The sequence below is a fragment of the Chionomys nivalis genome, chromosome 4 (assembly GCF_950005125.1).
Source record: "Chionomys nivalis chromosome 4, mChiNiv1.1, whole genome shotgun sequence".
Classification (NCBI taxonomy): Eukaryota; Metazoa; Chordata; class Mammalia; order Rodentia; family Cricetidae; genus Chionomys; species Chionomys nivalis.
Window position 1 is genome coordinate 8,608,708 of NC_080089.1, and position 22,847 is coordinate 8,631,554.

Sequence of the window (22,847 nt, forward strand, 5' to 3'; positions counted from 1 at the left end):
CAATTAAGATGCAGTTGTTCCTTCAACGCCAGTCATTTCAGGAAGCAAAGGAGCACTAATAATACTGTGTGTACCAAGAAACCAATTAGACAGTAGGTAGGAAAAAAGCAGGGTGGGGCCAGCGGTAGAGAAGAGACTGAAGGAGAACTAGAAGGCAAGGTCTGGGAAGATGAGGCAGCCCTGGCTAGGGGTGGAAAGAAAAGGAAATGGGGTACAGAAATACAATGGGATACCCTAAAACCATCCCAGCTCTTGGGTTCCCCAGGTCTGATGGCAGATGCTGTTCATGCTTCTGGGCAGCCTTTCACAGGTCTGAGAATTCTGGTCCCATCCCTGGGTACTCCTTCCCACAATGGGCTGTGAGTACTGGTCACACCTCAGCTCTGACCAGACTGGATATCATTTGCTCTCGCTAAAACTGGCTTCCTGGTTGTCTAGAGGTATCCAGCAGGCCAGGGTTCTCATACACTCCAGTGGCACGTGCTCTGGATCCCAAGGATGTGTGCTTCCAGCAGTGGCTAGACCACCATTTTAAAATGGCATAATTCAACCACTCTTGTTGAATGCCGAGAAGAGTGTTTTCCTAGTGCCTCCCTTTCCTCTGCCGGTCCACAGCTTTTTTTCTCCCTTCTCCTTGGATTTTGCTCTTTCGAGTGTCTGTTACTGGAAGTACAGGGCAGATTTAGGCCATGGCTCCAGTCTAGCAAGGAGTAGGAATGAGCTCCCTAGAGCTCACCACGCCTCCAGGATGGAGTCTTCACTTATTCCCCTCCTGCTCAGCTAGGTCCCCTACTGCACTTTGTTATTGCGACTAGAGATTTTCAATCACCACCTACCTCCTCTGAGGTTACTTAGTTACCTAACTTTTCCTGATTTGTTCCCAAGGATGCTGGCAGGCCATGTCTGCATGTCTTCTGTATACTGCTCCTCTCTTTGTACCACACCGCCTGACCCCAAAAGAGCATCCAAAAGAGGGAAAAGGCACCTCTTCCTCCTCTTCCCAGATAAGGATACCAGAGAAGCAGATTCAGGAGGGTGTGGGGCTAATGTGGGTGAGAGACAAGAGATGGGTGCAGCTGTGCTGGGCTCCCATGACTTCTGAAAGGGAAGAACATGGGTCTGTCTAGGCAGGTTTGACAAAGATGGTCACAGTGTTCCAACTCCATGAGGGGGGCAACAGTACAGACTTCCTGAACAATGACCGAAAATTTAGAAAAAATGAAATGTATAATGAATCCCAGGTGTACCCAGCAGCCCTCATCCATATTACATTGTGTAATCACCCCAGCCTTGGTTCTGTACCCACAATATGCATAGTTTACACTGGGCGTGGTATCTCAGCACGCGAAGCCAATGGACACAGCACAGTACCTCACTCCGGTTTCAGACTGTTGAAATTATGTGTTATTGTGATACATACAACATTTTCTGCTCTTATAATAGTGTATGGAAAGCAATGATTTTTATCATATTCCTAAATTCATCCCTTCCATGGAAGGAAATATCGAGCCAATGTATGTTTGAGATGTTCTATGTTAGACAAGCAAGCATCTCAATTGGACGGCAAATCTATCTTAATCATTAATAAGTGATAAAACAAAAATGTATGTGTATGCCAAAAATTAAGATAAATTCTTTATGATTTATCATCAGTAAATGATTAATTTGTATAGCTATTTTATATGCCTATATACCTGGGTTGCTTATATCTTTCTCGGAAATAAAATAAGTCATACATGGCAGAAATTTTAAGAAAAAAACAATCAGCCTGGAAGGTAGTTCTGTGACTTAGCAAGATCCAGAATACAATTCCTGGGGAGAAAAAAAGGGTCAGCCAACAAGGATGAGATGCCCCAGGATAAAAATATGAGTGAGACGTGATCCTGCCTGCCCCAGTGTTCCACAACAGGCACAGAGAAAAGGCCAGGGAGGAGGCTAGCAGTACGTTAATACCATATTTAATGAATTAGAGTTCTAGTAACAGGAAATGTACATTTCATAAGCTCTAAAATTCATTGATCAATTGTATTCTGCTCAACCCTCTGGCATCAGATGACAAATGTTTATTGGATCTTGATTATGGCAACCACCAGGTACACAAAGATAAATAGTGCGGTAATAAATATCAGCTGGTTGGTGATATCACGTTCTGCTATTGTCCCTTCCTTATCAAAGATTAGATTACGGATGTTGGCATCTGTCTGCTGCATTACATAGTTCCTGTGTGTCCTAACCTGTCTTTTGCCAACAAGTCTCTAGATTGAAGGAAGTTCCATTTTAAATTCTTTATTCAATTTTAATTCATCTTTTGCTTTAATATGCTGAATCCATGTTCTATTGCTTTCTTATCTACCAAACATAAGTTTTCTTTACCCACTGGTTAATGAAGAGCTTTTGTGATAATTTACATTTAATAGATAGCACTATACAGACTATAGCACCGCGCGGAATGTGTACATTGTAAAGGAACTATTGAAACAGCATTTCCTGTCTTTGGAGCCACTGATACTGTGAGCCGTGCTGTCTCTTCCGCTAGCTACTCCAAATTCTGAGAGCACTCCCCAGCCTTGGCTGTGACAACCAACATTGTCACCAGATGTTCAAATCCTGTGTCACCAAGGGCACAGATATTAGAATCAGACTGGCTACTGTGCTCCAGGTTAATCCTCACAATATCTGCAGTAGCCAGTTCTGACACCCGGGAGAGCCCTAAGCCACACTTAGCTGCCTGCCCTTAGCACTGCCCTCCTATGCACGACAGTTGCCCATCTGAGTCCCATTGCTTCAGATGAAAAGTAGTCTTTAGGTTTTTCCCAGTCATTTGTTCATTTTCCAGCTTATTTTGGAGATTTTAGTTCTGGAAACACCAGAATAGAATACGAAATAGAAACTGGAGTGTAATGGTCTTTTGGGGGTAAAGGGTATGTGTTCCATGAATACCCATGCTCTACCATCTATGTTCTGAACACCCTCACATAAGTGAAGTGAAGTCTCAAAGGTCCTAATACAATCAGAAAGAAGAAGAAATTGTTTAAAAGGTTAAAAGATGAAAACCAGACACGACAGCAAACCCCAGGAACACAGCACACAGGGGGTGGAAACCCAAGCACGGGAAATGCAAAGTCATCCTTGCTGAGTTTGAGACCAGCCTGGGTGGGATTCATGAGACCCTGTTTCAAAAATAATAATAGTGATAGTAGCAGTAATAGAAATCATATAATGTGGTATACTCTAAATCACCGCAAAGAGCAGTGGGGATTTCACAATATTCTCTGCCAATGGCTTTAGTGCCATTTCAGTCTCCGCAATCTAAGATCTCAACCAATCCTTGATGTTGATTTCTTCTGGTCCACCCAATAGGATTTTCTGGAGAAGACAGGTGCACTTGGCAGCAGGAATTCGGCCCAACACCATCACCAGCTCCTTCCCCCAGCTCATGTCCAACGTGGATGCAGCTTATGAAGTGCCTGAGAGAGGCCTTGCTTTCTTCTTCAAAGGTATCTGCAGAGAAATGCCAAGGCCTTGGTGCCACACCTGTGTGACTCGGTGCTCTTGGGCAGGTTTCAGTTGCTCCTTCTCAGGCTGGGCACTAAATGTCACTCACACTGTTGTAGCCATGGCAGGAATGGCAGTGACTATCAGCAGACCCCAGTGTGGGAAGTCCTTCTATCTATGTGTTGCTTTTATTGGTTAATCAATAAAGAAACTGCCTTGACCTATAGCATGGGAGGAGGAAGGTGGAGTTAGAGAGGAGCCATGGAGGAGCTGGAGACAGACTGCCACGACCTTGCAGTGATGCACAGATTAATAGCAATGGGTTAAATTAATATGTAAGAGTTAGCCAATAAGATATTAGAGCTAATGGGACAAGCTGTGATTTAATTAATATGGTTTCTGTGTGATTATTTCGGGTTACGCCAATCTGTTGCAGCAGGCCGCTTGTTTGTCCCAGTTGCCCAGAACAGAAATGACCGCTCAGAAAACCATATTATTTGCAATACTGTTTGCCCAATAGCTTAAGTGTGTTTTTGGCTAAACTCGTATCCTAAACTAACCCATCTGTATTAATCTGTGCATCCCTACGAGGTCATGGCCTACCAGCAGAGTTTTAACGCTTCTGTCTCCGGTGGCAGTGGCTCCATCCGTGACATCTAGCTCTCTCTGCCTTCCTTCTCCCAGCATTCAGTTGTTTTCCCTGCCTACCAAGTTCTGCGCTATCAACAGGCCAAGACAGTTTCTTTATTCATTAACCAAAAAACCCACATAGACAGAAGGACCTCCCACACCACCGCAGCACCAGTCCTTGGGCTTAGTCGGCACCATACTACATGATCAGAACTAGGGGCTTACAACCCGGCCCTGGCCTCCTGGTTTGGAACAACACGGCACGCTCTAGTGAGATCCTTTAACATTCTTTGAAATCCTCGCTACAAAGTCATGCATAGAGCAGCTGGTGGGACACGAGCTCCTGTGACTTAGGGAGACAAACCCACAGGGATCCAATCTCTGGCTTCAACTCCTCGTTATTTGAATAACATTGAGACATTATCCAGCTTCCATGAGATTTTATTTCTCATCTGCAAAGTGATGGGAATAAGACCAATCTTGAAAGTATGTGTCAGCAGTAGATGGTAAAGCAAAGTCACCTGGAACACACTGACTGTGGCTTTGCTGACACAGAAGACTGTTGTCGACTTAAGTGAGAAACTTCATTGGATGTCACTTCTCTCCTCTTCTTCGTGGGTACATGAAGGTGAGGGAAGTTTATTTTTTAAAAAAATGTACTGAAAACACAAAGGTGCTAAGTGTAAGAAGACACAGATTTCTCAAGGTATAAGTGTAGCCTTGCCTCGGGGAAGTCTGAAGTCTATTACTATTCGAATTGAGTAAGGAGATATCTATATCCACATGTACCCGCCCCACTTATGATCCAGAACAGTGTCTTCACGGGTGAAACGGCTTGATGAGTGTGGCAGAATCTCTGCAGACTCCACCTGTGCTTCCAGGTCCGCACTATTGGATCACACGAGGATTCCAGATGCAAGGTCCTCCCCGGACAATTTATGACTTCGGGCTGCCAAGGCGTGTGCAGCGAATAGATGCTGCAGTCTACCTCAGGAAGCCCCAGAAGACCCTCTTCTTTGTAGGAGACGAATACTACAGGTATGGTTTTACCCCTTCATTTCTTCACATGTAACTGATGGGAAGGAAAAAAAATCTTTTGCAGAAACTCGGACAGGTAACTTGACAGCATGCTGTTTGACTTCTCGGCCGAGGGCGGTCTTTAAGATACAGAGGAATAGGCAACCGTCTGATTGTCTTTAGGACCAGCATTGTAATATTTCAGTGAATTCATTAACTTGGCCCCAGTGAGCTGAAAGAATGGAACTGGTATCTCCAGGTTCATCACTACCATGTAGAAATGCCTGATTCCACCATTACATAAGATCATAGAAATCTTTATGATTTGAAGCATAAATGGAGGTGGTCACAACAGAGGTGGTCACAATGTGGTGCTCTTTGGAAGAGAGCTCTTCTTAAAGGAAAGGCTTCAGAGAAATCTTCTACCCAAATTAGAACATAAAGACTTCTCATATGAGGGAAGCCGTGTACAATCTTCATGGCTGTCCTTCAAAGGTCACAGAGAGCAGATCTGCCTAAGGTCAGACCCAGCATCCAGTCAATACACATGGGGCCACACCACAGCTACGGGCTAAGGTTCTGGGAACTGATTAAGGCTCTCTGCCAAGCACCCACAAAGACCACCTCAACACCCCCACTACCATCCCTGCTTCCATTCCTATCTTGTTGTTGCTCATTTCCATGAACATCAAACAAGAAGTGAAAACAGATTCTAAGCAGGTAGCTGTGACAAACACCATGTGTCCATGGTGGGTCTCTAAAGGAAATCAGGAAAGGAGAGACCCAGCTTGGTAGAGAGAACTTTTGTCTCATTCTATGTTCTTTATCTATTATCTATCCATATCCATCCATCCATCCATTCATCTATCATCTATCCATATCCATCCATCCATCCATTCATCTATCATCCATCCATCCATCTCTATCTATCTATCTATCTATCTATCTATCTATCTATCTATCTACCTATCATTTTAGTTTGCTTTCTTTCTCGAGACAGGGTTTCTGTGTGCAGCCCTGGCTGTCCTGGAACTCACTCTATAAACCAAGCTGGCCTCCAGTTCAGTGATCCTCCGGCCCCTGACTCCCAAGTGCTGGGATTAAAGGTGTATGCCTCTGTGCCTGGCATGATTTTATGTTATCTCACTTAAACAACCATTTTCAAAAGAAATTGACAGAAAGTAACTTCTTTCTTATCTTTTCCCACCTGACTGACACTTTTCTTCTTAATCTGGATAAAAGAAAGTAGCGCAATTAGTGGACACATATTTCAGGAGAATTTTATTATTATTATTTTATGAAAACCCAAACAGTAGAGGACTCTAGTCAACAGGGAGCCCTGGAAGTGTTGCTCAAATCACTGTGCACTTCCTGAGAGAACTGTGGCTGCAGGTCCAGCATACACCACTATGCCAGCTCCTGTTTTCTTAGAACCTCCCATCTGAAACATACTCCTGAAATCCATCAAAGGACATATCAGTGTCTTCATGTTAGAGTGTGTTCCACAGGCTTTCTCTACCACCTGTTCTGTGCCGACAAGGCCGGCGAGTAACTTATGTCTAGATGCCTGTATGGCGGAGATGGGGAGTACACGTGAAGACTGTTCAGTCTGGTCCTCAGTGCTCTGGGCCTGATCTCGCTGAAGGGCTCACCTGCACTAACGCAATCTGTCTTCATGTCTGCCTGTGGCCCACCACAATACTCGGTGAAGGATGCTGAATGGAGAGTGGAGAGGGCTGAAGTCTCAGACTCTCTGAGGTAGGGATTGGGGAGGGAGAACATCTCTGGTTTCATGATCTCCAATGCCATCAGCGGAAACAGCAGCGCATCTTCGAGCTGGATTTCCATGACTGTCTATGAAGGAAGTGTCTTCATGTATTATTATTTATTTATGTTTCTCAGGAGGTGCACATGCCATGGCACTGTGCAGAGATCAGAGGACAGCTCTCCAGTTCACATCTCCCCTTCCACCATGGGAGTCCCAGGGATTTAAGGATAGTATCAGGCGTGGCAGCGGGTGCTTCTATCTGCTGAGCTGTCTAGCAAGCCAAGAGTGTTCGGTAATCTAGATTAGGAGAACCCCTTACCAAGTTGATCTGGAACACAAACTTAAATGTTAATGAGCTCATTTTGCCTCTTAGGGAAGGAAGGCACCTTCCACGGAGTTAGGTGGCATGACGCTGCCATGTGTTCAGACACTGGGACAGGATCTGGAGAGCAGGAAGTGAAAATCTTAGCGATGGTAACCCCCCATCATAACTTATAGGCAGTCACTTTTACACCTGTGGTCATTAACAAATGATTAATTTAACCTTGGTATCCCTCTGAGCAGCAAGGAAGTCAACAAAGAGATCAAAGGAAGTTCCTGATAAACTGTGGCAGGCCTGATGTTAGATTGTAATTACTGCCGTTGCCAAAGCAACGACACACGTATGCACGGCAGGAATCCGCTGATTTATGCTCTGCTGTGTGCACTCAAGTCCAGAATAAAAAAGCTCCTGGCAGCCCTGTTGGTAAAGCCTTGCAAAGCCTCATGCCCACAGCACAGTTGTCACGCTAGCCCTCCCATTGCTTAGAAAGTGAGGTCAGCTGCAGGTGACAGGGATGCCCCCCACCCCAAAATCACTGGGATTCTGATACCTAAGGCTTTTTTAATATACACCAAACAGCTTGAGCAGAACCCCAGCTGGAACTCTGTGCTCACCAGGACCCAAGCATCTTCAGATATTCTGTCCCCACATGTTTCATCTTGTTACATTTTTATTTATTTTCTACAGGGGGTAGGGCACATGCCATGGTGCACATGTGGAGGTCAGTTCTTTCCTTCCGCCATGGGGTCCTGGGGACTGGGCTCAGGTTACCAGGCTCAGCAGGAAGTGACTTCACACACTGAGCTATCCATATTCTAAACACGTGGCTTCCATTCCTGTGGTTGCCTCAGGATTTGAGACGGCTTGTAGGTAGGAGCATATTCAGTACTTCTTATAAGAAGGAAAATTTGAAAAAGAAGGCAAAAGAAACAAATGAAGTTTCAGGCCAAGCATGGGGCCACACTGAAATACCCAGAAGGCCACGTGCTTTGAGGTATAGAACAAGATCTCATGAAAACCCACAGACCATGGGTTAGAGCTTACTTGCCTTAATTACTTGCCAGGCTCTGTCTCAGTCTCCATGTTAAAGCAGGCTGTAATACAAACAAAATTAAAATTAAATTAAGCCTCTTACTGAGGAAAAGACTCCATGAGCTCTCAGGATTTGGGTTTGATTTAGAGAACGAAGTGTACAAGAAAATGGTTGAAGAATTTCCACCATAGGGGACTGAGGGTTAGCTGGGGCTGCTCAGTTCAGGCCTTGGCTTATCACACAGCAGTAACTTACAAGAAGTGGCACACAGAGAAATCAGGGGAAATCTCAAAGATCACTTGACTAAGTTGGCACCCTGACATCACCAGATCACATCTCAAGAATGTGTGTGCCAATAATAGAACATATTAAATTAATAACTTAGTAAGCTTGGCTTCACACGCCGTGCTACCTTCACTCCTTCCTTTCCACTGTCTAACAGCCCCTGCAGGCCAGCCAGATGTTTCTCTTTCTTCCATTGTCGACGGCTGACTTCTCCCTTCAGTCCTTCTCCTTTATCCACCGATGGCAACAGGATGGCGGTGTCTAGGGTCCTCATGGGGTGCATGTGCCCTTGTCTATGTAATTCCTTGTTATGATCAATGATTTCTCAGTTTACGTAGGGTGATTTGTACATCCACAGGTCCCGCCCCCTTTCTCTTCACACTGGGAGTGCAGACCCAGGCTGGCAATGTGGTAGGCTGGTACCGCGCTGCCGTAAAGGATACATTCCCCACATCTCCTTTCTGGATGCCCCTCTAATCCTGGAAGATATTTTCATTTAAAGATTGTATGTTTAGTTACCATAGAGAAATAAATAGTAAGTGGGAAAAGTGAGAGCAGTTAAGTAAAATTAGTCACTTATGAATGTCTTAAAACAACTCATCACGACCGCACTTCACTAAGCCTAGCTAGGAGGTATGAGTACGTCCTAGACTCACTACTGGAATCTTGATACTCCAAAGAAGGCACAGTTTCCAGCTACGCGTGTGCAACAGGACTGAGGACAGAACTCAGCAGTGATGCACTACTGAGCCAACTTTGAGCCTTGAGTTCTAGCAGTGCCTGCACTCCCCTAGCAAGTGTGAGGCCCTAATCTCAATCCGCAACACTCTCCCAGCAACGCTGAGGTCCTGAGTTTAACCCGCAGGGTAGCAAACCCGAGGTGTGAGCAGGAACACGGGAGCCCTGACCAGCAATGATCAGGCTAGCTCTCCATCTCTTTGTTTACAGAACAGAGCCAGGAACTGTACTCACTTCAGAGTTACTGAATTGAAAAGTAAAAAAAGAAAAAGTGTGATGCCTGTCACCTGATACATGCTCATAAATCATCCCACAGATCTATAGATAAATAATTAACAGAAGTTCAAGTGCAAAAGCACTCTCATGGGAGACGCCGTGGCTTTCAGAGAGCCAGATCAAAGAGGAAGCAGGCGGTCTAGCAAAGGTATGAGGAAAGAGTCCCTGGAGGAAGTGATGGCTGCACCCTTGTGAGAGCTGCTGTGGGAGTTTCCCAGGCAGGAGTGGGGGGAGCCGGTGGCTTCCAGGCAGAGAGCAGCTGATGTAAGGCACTGAGACAAAAACAGGCTGCGAGGGGGAACCACGGGTGACTCATTCCACATGGTAGGAGGGACACCGTCCAGGACAGGTGGGGAGAACAGCTGGGGAGGAGCCATGACTTTCCACAATGATCCATGTCAACTCTGTAGAAGGGTGGGGCATAGTCAAATACCTTAAATAAGAGGTTATCTGGACGTGTCAACTCTGGTGGGGGCATTGTCAAATACCTTAAATAAGAGGTTATCTGGATGCGTTTTGTGACATAGAAATATATCACTCTATCAGCACTGTGAATGCCTGGAAGTCAAGGAGCGAGACCACAAACCACAGAAAGCCTATTCAAAGTGTTCAAAGAAATAACTCATGCCTCAAAGCTATCATTTAAACACAAAGAAAGGCTGGGCTAGCTGGCGCTGGCCTTTAGTCCCAGTGTGAGGAGGCAAAAGCAGAAGGATCTCTGTGAGTTCAAGGTCAGCCAGAGCTGCTTAGTGAAAGCCTCTTTAAAAGAGATTTGGTATGGAAAATAGATCCATACAAAGGAAACAAAGTAAGTCTGAGAGAATTTGTGACTTGCTGACTTGCCTTACAAGAAATAATTGAAGTTATTTATGCTGAAGGCAAGCAATCCTAAATAATACACACACACTCACACAAGTACACATTCACATAGTACAGAAAATGCAATTATGAATCAACAGAATAATATAAATGTGCTTCCTCTTCTGTCTTCTCTTAACTGACTTGGAAATCAATTTAATTAACATATATACATGCTAGCACACATAGAATTATCACTACTTGTGTGGAAGAAAACTGTTTTGAGCAATGGAGCTGACACCGAGTGATAACACGCACTCACAGAGAGTGTCGATGAGACAGGAAGGTTAGTGTAACAAAAAAGGTAGATAAATATTTGTATTCTTATCCCTGAGCAACATTGTAAAATATGCAATTATACAAAATTGTGGTTATAAAAATTAGTTACAACCTGCAATATGTGTTGTGAAATCACAGGAAGAAAATAGAGCGATTTAGGGTAAATCTCTGTCTTAATAGAGTTAAGATACTTTGAGCCTTGAGTGCATATGTATACATGTGTGTGTGTTTGCTCCAGCACAGGTACACGGTGTGCATGTGGACACCGGAGGACAGCCTGGGGTCTTGTTCACACTAGCTACCTTTTTATTTTCTTAAGTCTTACTGGCCTGGGACTTGCTAAGTAGGCCAGGTTTGCTGGCCAGTGAGCCCAGGGACGCTCTGTCTCTACCTCCCCAGCACTGGGATAATTACCTCGTGCCGCCATGCCCAGCTTTTTGAACGAGTGCAGTGAACTTGAATGCCCAGGCTTGCAGGCCAAACATTTTGCCAAGTGAGCCACCTCCACAGCCCCAGAAGTTGAGCTTTTGACATGAACACACATATGGAACCAGGTATCACGCAGTGTGCCTGCAATCCCAGCTCTTGGGAAGTGGAGGCAAGAGGACCAGTGTGTAAGGTCACCCACAGCTGTGTAATAAATTTGAGGCCAGCTTGGCCCACATGAAACTCTGTCAAAAAAAAAAAAACCAAAACTCAGAAACTCAATGGCAAAAAGATATACATGGCAAACCCAGGAAATAACTTAAGAAAATAATAAGTTAAAATGCTACTTTAGAAAATTTTCGCTAACACAAAGGAGGGATGTGTGATGTATAGAAAATGGAAGATGAGCGAGCAGGCGTAAATCTAACTTCTTCAATATCATCAATAATACATAGCATAGCAGTGATTATCAGATTAGATTGAAAAATAAATAAGATCTACTTACATGGTGTCTACCAGAGGCAGATTTGTTTGTTTTTTATCTATTTAATTGTTGGCGGGAAGGCTTGCATGTCATTGCATGCTTGTTCAAATCAGAGGACAGCTTGCAGGAGCAGTTTTCTCCTTCTCACATATGGGTCCTACCCATGGAGCTCAGCGTGCCTTTGGGGGGCAAGTGCCTTTCGCTGCTGAGTCGGACACTGCAGGTGTTGGCCGCCATTCCCAGCCACTTCCTTCTTTTTCTCTTTTTAAGATTTATTTATTTATACTTTTTATATATGGTTGTTTTGCCTGCTTGTATGTCTGTGTACCACATGCACACAGTATCTGTGAAAGCCAGAAGAGGATCTCCTCAGACTGGAGTTACAGGTGGTTGTGGGCCACTATGTGGGTACTGGGAATGGAACCCAGGTCCTCTAGATGGGAAGCCAGAGCTCTTAACCACTGAGCCATCTCCCTAGCCCCTGGTTCCTTTGTAATAACTAAAGACTACCACAATATCTTTCAACTGTTAGTCTAACTAAAAAGTTATATAAACTTTTGTTTCATTTTTAGTTTTGACTTCTAATGTGTTATTCAACTCAGAGACAGCTAGCTTTCTGTTGAGTTCAGGCTGTTGGAAATAGGTCCTACCAGATGCCAGTATTATGTCCCGTGGATTATCAAAGGAAATTTGCTTCATTTATTAAGAAAATTTAATTTTGATGGTTATTTGAAAGTTACTTGAGCATATCTCTAAATATAGAGAATTTTGTCTGATCTTATCTAAGAGGAGACTTTGTAACTTTTCAATCATTGAATATTGATTCAAACTTGCCTTGTGACTCAAGCATAGCAAATAATTTCCCATATGAAATGGCATTTTGAGCTGGGGTGTAGCTCAGTGGGAGACCATTTGCCTATCATGTGAGTTCAACCCTCACACTTTAAGGGAAACACCAGAGAGGACATTCTATGATTGGAGTTATCAGTCAGACAGTCCCCATTTGGGTGTGCTGTCCTCTGGAGTTAGACATCAGACAGTCCCCATTCGGATGTGCTGTTTTCGGGAGACATCAGACAGTCCCCCATTCGGGTGTACTGTTTTCGGGAGACATCAGACAGGCCCCATTCGGATGTGCTGTTTTCGGGAGACATCAGACAGTCCCCATTCGGGTGTGCTGTCCTCGGGAGACATCAGACAGTCCCCATTCAGGTGTGCTGGCCTCTGCTTTTTCCCCCCTCCCTACTGAATACAGAAAAGTTACAATCCATTCTCTCTTTTCATGCTATCAACCATTGCTTTTTACTACAGAGGCAGTGTTATGATTGCAGACACAAACACTCGTGGAGTGAATCTTGAACCCTATATAATTGGTTCCTCCTTTGGGGGTAAATGGCTTTTGTCCTTACAGTTGTTCTGTTAATACACAGATATAATTTTTATACTTATTGATTTCGATGTTTTTGTAGCTTTAGTTTCTGATAAGTGGTTCGTGGACATGGTATCTTGTTTTTCTGTTTATAGGAGGTCGTGTTTTTTAGACAGTATCTCTCTATGAAGATCACATTAGTCTCAAACACTCAGCAGTCCTTCTGCCTCAGCCTCCTGACTGCTAGGACTACAAGCATGTGCCGCCACGCCCAACTAGTATGTTATTAAGTAAGAAAGCGTTTAGTTGAAAGCAACTATAGCAAAACTGTCCATATTTTTGAATTACTGATAGTTTTGAATCTCCTGTTCTGCTCGCCACCTACACCCTCTTCATTTTGCTCTCATTTGCCTCAGTATGTTAAGAGGTCACTAGCCAGGCCTGGTGCTTGCTGTCACAGAACAGTTACATATATCGTGTGAATGTGGACATACTGCCACATGCGTGTGCTTGACCAAGAGTCTTTAACTTTATAAAAATAGCTGACAGTTTTTGTGCTGATCAACTGTTCCTTAAAAATGCTCTTTGGCACCTATAATGCACACATCTGCATGCACACACATGCATACACACACATGCATGCAAACTCATACATATGCACACACAATGCTTGATTAAAATTAAATAAATTTTAAAATAGTTACAAATTCTTATTAAAAAAAATTTACCCTAGATATTTAAAATTGAAATAATACTGACAATAATTTTCTAACATTAGAAATTCTCTGGAATGGTTTATTCGCCAGTGATTTTCTTCAAAATATTTAAAGAAAAATTAATACCAAATTTTCACAAGTTTCCAAAATATAGAAGAAAGCACCACACCAGTTGGCTATATAAGCCATCAAGTCTTGATACAGAAACTTGGCAAAGGTGTCATGACGAAATAAAGAAATAATTTTATTTGCATATATGAATCCAAAGGTGCTCCAAAAATACTGCCTAGAAACCCAGACACACAAATAATTACACACAAAGATGAAGAAGGGATTTTAATAGGAATGTAAGAATATGTTAATATCCAAAAATCAAATAGCATCATGTTTTATGCGGCTTAGTACACGAAAAAGCATGTGATTGTCTCACTAGATGCAGAAAGGGTGCTTGGTGAAATCAAGCATCATTTTATGATGAAAAGGAAGCATGACAGGAATAGAAACAGAAGAGAGAAAAACTTCCTCACAGTTAGAATGAGACTCAGCAATGATGACTGATAGCTGTCCCCACTAAGATCAGGGGCAAAATGAAATCCCCACTTTCCCGCTCCTTCAGTGTTTTCAGGAAGTGCCAAGCAGGGCAATGAGGCAAGAGCAAGTGAAATGAAAGCCAAAGGAGAAAGTCGAACTATTTCTCTCTGTGCAGGATACTATCTTTTAATAGAAAAACATAATTAAGACTCAGAACAAAACCACTAGAACTAACAAATGCATTCAAAAAGTTTGCAAGTATGAAAAGGATATAAAATAACTACATAATATAGCATCGAAGACACAAAATATTTTTTAAAAATAAACTAAGGAGATACTGAAAATCACGCAGTCTGAATGCTGAGCTATCCGTGAAAGCAATGACACACAAGCTCCGGAAGGAAAAGTGTTCCTGTCCGCGAGCCACAAGCCCTCGCCATCTTCAGCTTGAGCACAGTATCAGAGTGTCGCTTGCTTCTTTGTAGAAAGTGACAAGCTGAACTTCACGGGGAATTCCACAGGCCCCCCAAATAGCTAAGCCATTGGAGGAAGAAGAGGAATGAGAAGAATTTGCATACAGCCCATTCTTTCTGATTTCAAAACCCACCACAAAGAAGCCTCAGTCAGAGAAGTGTGAGTCATAAGGACAGACGTATACATCGTCGGGATAAAATTTGGAGCCTAGAATTTGACCATATGGCTATGGTAAGTCGGCTCATAAGCTGCTAAGGATGTTCAGTTGGGTGGCAATACTTCTCAACGAATTCTTTGGTCCAAGTAAAGAGCCACACGCAGAAGCATGGAATGGACTCTTCGCAGCATGAATAAAATCAAGTCAAAAGTGGCTAAATACCTTATACATAAATGCTAAAATGAGAAAAACTTTTAGAGAAAAATAGGAGTTCCATTACTTTGGATTTGACGTTGGCTGCTTAGATACAAACACACACAAAGTGAAATCAGACAAACTGGACCTCATTAAATTAAGTTTTCTGCTCAAAGGACACTAAAAGAAAGTCATAGGGAGTGTAAATGTGAGTCACAGTTCTGGTAAGTGACTTGTGTCGTCTAGTTCAGTTACTAGAAAGGTGCACAGTCCAGTTAAAATAAGACAAGGGAGCCTAACTAGACATTTCTCAAAAAACTATGTTCAAATGTCCAAATAACACATGGACAGATGGCTGGCACCCATCATTGGATAAAGGTGAACCAAACCACAAAACGTCACTTCATACATACTAGAAACTCTAATCTAAAAGCCAAATCCTACCAAGTATTGTGGGAACGCAGTAAGACAGGACCTTCATACAGCTGCTGATAGGACGGCGAGTTAGTGGGGCCGCAATGGAAGACTGTCTGCCGTACCAGAGGAACGTCAATAGAACTACCAGACCCAATGCATACTCACAGACATGTTCCTAAAAGAAATAGAATCTATAACAAGTAGTCATGGCAGCATCTCGTAATAATCAAGTGAGAAAAACAAAGCAAATTACCATCAAGTGCTAAACTGGTAGATAAAATATGATAAATTCATTCAACTGAATATTATTTGGTACATGTGGCTCTTGGGAGAGTATATTAAAGTTTAAAGAAACTGGCTGTAGACATACCAGAAATAGTGGAATGTCGTGACACAGGCCTCAGTACTGGGGAGGTGGAGGCAGGGAGAGACCAGTTCCAGGTGAGCCTGGGGAGTCCTGTCTCAGAAGAACAAAGCCACCAGCAGAAGCGCTCCACAGGCCTATGTTGTAAGGACAGTGTTATGTCCTGGCTCTTGGCCAACATTAGTCTTCAGTTACAAATGTGGAGATGAAGGTCCATCTGAGAATACACATTTGATATCTCTGCACTGTGATATCACTAAGTCATTGGCAACGATTCATGGCTATGCCGTTTGATCCACATAAAGAGATGGGGCAAATGTTCATGATTAAAATAATCATACTTGCAGAGAATTATTTATAATTTGGTATCCAGGTTTCATAGACAAGACTTTAGACATGAGAAAATAGAGCTGTAATTTTAACATATCATAGCACATAGCAGATTATCGATAAAATAGTTTACTATAGGCCGGACGGTGGTGGCGCACGCCTTTAATCCCAGCACTTGGGAGGCAGGCGGATCTCTGGGAGTTCGAGACCAGCCTGGTCTACAAGAGCTAGTTCCAGGACAGACTCCAAAACCACAGAGAAACCCTGTCTTGAAAAAACCAAAAAAAAAAAAAAAAAAAAAAAAAAAAGTTTACTATAAATATTCAAATTTAGCTAATAGTCATTTTGTTGGCTTATCGTGTGGCAGGAACTGTAGAGTATCTCAGGTTTTCCTCCTTCTATCTCTCCCATGTGCTTTCTCAACAGTCTTGAGAAGAACGTGCTATTGCCTTTGTTTACAGTTTAAAAACTTGCATCTCTGTTAGAGTTTAAATGAGAGTTTCAAACTATCACAACTAGTGGTCAGCAAAATGGCAGAGCAGTTAAGGCATGTGCCTGACGACCCGCATTCACTCCCAGAGACCTACATGGTAGATGGAGAAAACCGAGCCCCTCAAGGTGGCCTCTACACACATTCACGCACATACACACCCATGCACACACACACCACACACGCACATGTGCATGCACACACACTAAAAATAAATAAAATGTAAAGGTAAATGTTAAGCTAACACAGCTAGGAAGCAGTGTGTCAAAAGCTATATCACATATCTTTTGAGTCCAGATACACTCTTCAGTTTATCTCACCATAATTTACTGAGTCAGAAAGCCCGTGCGTCTTGTGCTGCACCTAAGTTCTTCTTCTGTAATCTTATCGGCAAAGTCCCTGACCTGGCTCTCAGGAGCAACTCCACCACCTCCCACCCTCTGTCCACCCCGCTTGACCCTTGCCTAGTACAAAATGTGATCTGCTGACATAGGTTTAAAGATTGAAAACTAAACATGAAACAAAAAAAAAGACAAAAGAATGAGAAATTAAGACTTAAATTCGTTGAAGGCGTAGGATCCCAGATCAAATTACAGAGTCTGCTAGACCTCGTGGAAGAAGTCAGAGTCAATAGTTCTTGGGATCAAAATAAACCACAGTGACTGCAGCTAGAGCTTGTGGCTCCCATCTGAGGAAGGGAGAGTGGCAGAGGGGACTGAGTTCATGCATGTGAACTGTCTTATCTTCATGGTGACTCTTTTACAGCCAAAGGCTTACAGCTCAAAGCATAGTCTCGTATTCCCTCAGTTAGGGTCAAAAATCCAAACCCAAAGCCATCTACTTATAGGCACGATGCTCACTGCTCTGTCACTGGAATCCCCAAACATCTGTCCACAAAGGGCAAGACCATCACCACATTTTCACAGCAAAGTAAGAACATCACCATGTGCTGTCATCACTGGGAAGGCAGTTGGCCATGTGCTGGCATCACTGGGAAGGCAGTTGGCCAGAGGCATGTTCTATTCCCACCTTATACTCTTTACGCCTTTCTAAGTGATGGCTTCCTTCTTTGTGAACGATGATGGAAATCAAGAGCAACCAGTCACTTGATGGTAATGTTCTTCATTACTCTGTGTCAATGATGCAGAACCTTGCCCTATGTCTACATCAACGGTCTCGGCCGCATACTAGTACATCATAGTCTGTTGATACGCTGGAAGTGTTAGCCTCTCCCCCTGCCCTAGCACTCTAGAGAGCACAGCTCAGTTTCACCACACTGAACACTTCCTTGTGAAGGATTAGCTTCTCCTCAGATCTTGGCAGTTGTTCTCCCCTGTCCCATGGAGGCAGAGGTACATTTCAGGGGATGGTGGGCATAATAGGAAACTACCCAGTAGCCCAAGGAAAAAGTTTATCTGGTGAGGTATGTACGTGGGAATGCCCCAGCTCGGGCTCTGGCTCATAAGGAAGAGACTTTCTCCTACTTGAAATGGAGTCTCACCGAGCAGCCATCCTCACCTGTGCTGAGCTCATACAGTGCAGCTGACTCACAGCCGTGGCCTTTACAGCTTAGGTCTCAATGAGTCCTGCTAACCGTTTCAAAGCTAGAATCCTACTCTCTTTCCAGGAAAGAGCAGTGAGATTCAAATGACCTGATGCAAAAGAGAAGAGAGTCACATGTGTGGCAATCGTGTGGAACTGTCTTAGAGCTGATGGGCTCTTCAGTGGGTATACAACTAAATACAATGTCTGCCTGGCCCTCAGAATCAGTGGCCACTGGTTCTGCAGGGTGGGGTAACGTGGAAGCATGGGAAGTGGTGAGCGAAGTGCAGACTTTAGGATCCAGATGGAAAGTGTACATATTTGAAATTCTCAAAGAACAAACTCAACAGAAGCCATCTTCTTAAGACTTGAGGGCTCAGTTTTTACGTATTTCCTTGGTTCTGATCATTCACACATTAATTTGTTCATCCAAAAGAGACAGAGAGAGATCTCTAACACATTCAGAATCAGAGCTGGCTGATAATGTTTCTGGCAACCTTAATGTCACCTGTAACCAACAGTAACTTATTTATGAAATAATATCTCCTCCAGCTATGATGAAAGAAAAAAGAAAATGGAGAAAGACTATCCAAAGAACACCGAAGAGGAGTTTTCAGGAGTGAGCGGCCACGTAGATGCAGCTGTGGAGTTAAACGGTAAGTGTCCCCATATCAGTGGTCCCTGGGAAACTGCAACGAGCAGTCGGTAAGTGTCCCCATATCAGTGGTCCCTGGGAAACCGCAACGAGCAATCTGGGCTCTGCTTTAACTTATAGCAAATAGATTCCAATGAGAGTCACTGGTTCTTATTCAGGTCCTAAGTCATTTCATGAATTTAAATAAACAAATTACCATGAGGGGGATTTTTTTAAAGTCCTCTATTAAAAAATAATTAAACAAAAATAAAATGATGGTTCTCCCTTTACTAGTAGATATGTTTAAAAGTGTAGTGTTAAGTTGGGAAATGTAGCTGACCCTGCCCCTGACCCTGTGCACAGCCCTGGGTTCAATTTCCAGCTGACATAAACTAGGCATTTGACTTGTAATCCCAGCACTTGAGAAAGGGAAGTTCCACGTCTTCAGCTACATAGCAAGTCCAAGGACAGCCTGGGATGTGTGAGACCCTTTCTCATATGAAGACACAAGAAGTGCAGCCTTGACCTGTAATCCCAGCATTCGGGAGGCTGAAGCAGGTAGATGAAGAGATTGAGGTCAGCCTGAGCTGTGTAGTGAGACCCTTTCTCCAAAGCCAACAGCACCACAGTGTAGCTTCAGTCTCTGCCTTCCTGATAGTTTACCTTTCCACTACCCAACTCCTGAAATCTCACACATAGCTAAGGAAGTCAGATGAACTATTTTATACAAATCAAATCAATCTAGTTACTTCCTTTCCATCATGTTCTTCCTGAGTATGTAGCACAGAAACAGACAATGCTCAAAAATTGTAAGGAGACTGCAAATGTGGTCTTTATTCTCATGGAATGTTGAGCCTCCTTGGGAAATGCCTATCCATGTAACGCAGATGTAATTACTGGGAGACAAGACAGTCTGTGCTGTAGTATTGACTGGTGTTACTAGACTTCACAATGACGTTCAGAAGTGACCTAAGACAACGGGGACAAATGTGGCAGTTGGCTATATCATGATGAGCCATTTGCTGGTCCTGAAGGCCAGTTAGATGTTTTGACAGGCTACACAAAGGCAAAATGACTAAGCAAAATCATAAAACATGATGAGGGTGATTTATCTCATGCCCTAAGTGAAGACCTTACCCTGCTGGAGCACAAGACAGAATGAGGAATGGCCTGAGAGTTTGGGGTGTCAGGTTGCTGGAGCTGTACAGGAGACAAGCTCTGCTGTGTGACGGAGCCCAGCTCCCCACTGGTACCCCCTCAGAGCTGCAGTTGTAATCCTCCCCCCAGAGACCCACAAGCCATCTCCAGTAACCATGATTTCAACCTTATCTCTTCTAGGCTACATTTACTTCTTTTCAGGACCCAAAACGTTCAAGTATGACACGGAGAAGGAAGACGTGGTTAGTGTGGTAAAATCCAGCTCCTGGATTGGTTGCTAAATCCGCAGGGTTAGTCTCCTCACAGGGACGGAGATCACTGTGAGCAACTGATGAACGGACATTATGGACTAAACAGAGAGCCCAGACACTCTTGCCCGGTCTTCAGCCCTAAGGGTGATTTTAAGTTCCTTGAAAACAATAACAATTCTATTGCTTTTCCTAATTATTTATTTCCAATTTAAATCCAAATGAGAAATTACCTTTACTCAGAATCAAATAATACACCCTTTGGTTAAACATTCTTTTTTTTTAAACCTACTGTGTTAAAGCAAATTGATCAGTTTGGTTTCTATTTATAGGAAAAAGACTGCATACACACACACTCACACAATTCTTTCATTAAGAAAGGTCATTACCACACAAATTATAATTATTCTTTAAAAGGGGCCATTGTCCACTATGATGAGTATAAATGTGTCTATTTACATGTTGAAGATGTCACTAACAAAATGCAGCACCAGGTCTGTTTCTTGGTTTGGGTTTCCTCTGGGTCCCCTCACTGGTCTCTGGAGTGGGGTTGGTACACAAACATTCAAATTAATTTTCATGCTTACCAACAGCTGGACACTCGGCAACAGGGAACCTTTTTAACAAAACCCAATAAAATATATTGTATTAGAACAGTTCCTCATTTCTCTTTTCTGTTAACATTTACTTGCCCTTATCATGCTTTATTTGGCAACAAAGTCTGTGTACCTGTAGAAAATGTAAATAACAGTATCATAAGCACACAGAGCCAGGAAAACAGCGAAATCTGACCAATTTCCTTCTTCCTGGTAGCGCCTCTGCCTCCAGGGGGAGACATCTTTGATCCACCTGTTTCTTCTGAATAGTTTTCTACTAGGGAAGTTTCTGTCCTTCTAGTTAGTGGGTTTGTTTATTTTATTTTGTTTTTATTATCTTTTTTTTTGTTAATTGCACACGTGTATTTCACAATAGTTTTACACAGAATGCTAAGAGCACTTTTCTTCATATTTTACAGAGGGTTTAAAACATACATTTTCTTTAATATACCAAAGTACATCCAACTCTAATTCTTAAATAAATGTGTTACAATTTGCTTAAAATTTAAAGGCTTAATGGCAAGGTTCAAGGGAGGAAAAGATTAAGTAAGTTTATTTTACAAACTGGCTGAAAAATAACTTCAAGAAAGTCAATAGAATTTAGTATGGTCTCATCCGTCCTGAAGGAGGGGCCCGATTTGGAGGAGTGATGGCTATGTCCAGATAATCCCCTATTTGGAACTTCTGTGACTGCAGGGTCATGGAGTCATCGGTGCCCTTCCTGCCAGACATGGTGCTGCCAATCTCCTTAACTCTATATCCAGGTCTTTTAAGATCCATAAAAACAATTGCAAAATTGAAGTGTGTGCCCTTCTTTCTGGCTTCTGGGTAGACTTCCTTTACTAAACTAGTCAGTTCTTTCAAGGTTGCATCCATCCAGGTGTAGATCTGCAGCTCGCTCGAGGGCACGTTCCCGCGGGAGAACTCGTCCATGCGGTGGTGGCGGCCGTTGTTGGTGGTGAAGACCCGTAGCAGGAGCGGGCAGGTCTTCTCGCGGTCGATCGGCTTCTCGGGCTCCTTCTTAATCTCCTCCTGGGTAACGCGCGATTCCACCGCCATCTTCCTCCTTCGGCCCGGGAGACGCTCGCCCTGACCTCCGACCCCTGCAGCGAGCATGAGCTACTCCTTTTATTATCTTTTTTATCCAAACTAAACCTTTTCTTCTCAACTCTACCCAGTTTACAACACAGACATAATTATGATTATCAGTTTTATAGTTTTTAAAACTTTAGCCTCTAGAATTCTAGAACTGGTCTAGAGAAAATCTACATTTTAGGAGTTCTGAAACTGAGTGATATTTTATTTTATAGGTTGCTTAGAAGACCTACAGTTATAACAGCTATAAGCTGTTGTTAGCATCATTTATTAAACTTGCTTCATGTATCCATTAAGATCTAATGACAGTTACGGCAAGCATTCCATTAGGTTTCTATTACTGAAAGTCATAGCGCATAGCCGGCCAGATGCTGACTATCGAGGACAACATCTGGTATCTTTGCTAAGTCCAAGGTGCTCCTATTAAGAAGCAGAACTGTTTCATTTTTATTGCAAACATCTTACTATCAATAAGCAAAAAACTGGAGGCCAGAGGGATGGCTCAGAGGTTGAGAATGCTTGCTGTTCTTGCAGAGGACCTGAGTTCAGCCTCCAGAACCCATCTGGACAACTTACTACCATCTGTTAGCTCTAGCTTAGGCCTCTGATCCTCTCTGTGGCCTCCTTGGGTACATGAACATATGTGTGCATATTGACACACATACATATAAATAAAAATAAAATAAATTGTTTAAAAAACAAGCAAACAGCAAAGTAGTGTATCAGGTCCTCACAGTGTTAAACAGAAGCCCAGCAATTACACAACTGTGTATGAGAAATTAAAACACAAAATCTTGAACACAGATGTTCATGGCAGCATTATTCACAACAGTCTAAAGTGGAAATATGTCCATCACATGATGCAGGTATGAATAAAGTGTGGTAGATTCGGACAATGGAAAGTTTAGAAAGCCATAAAA

General features: G+C 43.1%; 2 protein-coding genes across 2 annotated transcripts in view; one reads left to right on the top strand and one right to left on the bottom strand.

The window, feature by feature from the left end:
* The window catches only part of Mmp20 (matrix metallopeptidase 20), a 39,324-nt gene extending 19,055 nt beyond the window's left edge, over positions 1-20,269 (top strand). Inside the window, exons 7-10 of the mRNA XM_057768574.1 lie at positions 3,361-3,497; positions 5,007-5,163; positions 18,749-18,852; positions 20,169-20,269. Of these exons, the coding sequence (XP_057624557.1) occupies positions 3,361-3,497; positions 5,007-5,163; positions 18,749-18,852; positions 20,169-20,269 (499 nt within the window). The remainder of the gene's footprint in view (positions 1-3,360; positions 3,498-5,006; positions 5,164-18,748; positions 18,853-20,168) is intronic.
* Positions 20,270-21,357: 1,088 nt separating this feature from the next.
* On the bottom strand, positions 21,358-21,948 carry LOC130873615 (histone deacetylase complex subunit SAP18). Its single transcript, XM_057768464.1, has one exon. It carries the CDS (start codon positions 21,946-21,948, stop codon positions 21,433-21,435), a length of 516 nt encoding a protein of 171 aa, XP_057624447.1. The 3' UTR covers positions 21,358-21,432.
* Between the last annotated feature and the right edge of the window lie 899 nt (positions 21,949-22,847).

Bases quoted from the DNA above. Each gene is read 5' to 3' on its own strand.
- LOC130873615 (XM_057768464.1), bottom strand. From the start codon at position 21,948: ATGCTCGCTGCAGGGGTCGGAGGTCAGGGCGAGCGTCTCCCGGGCCGA.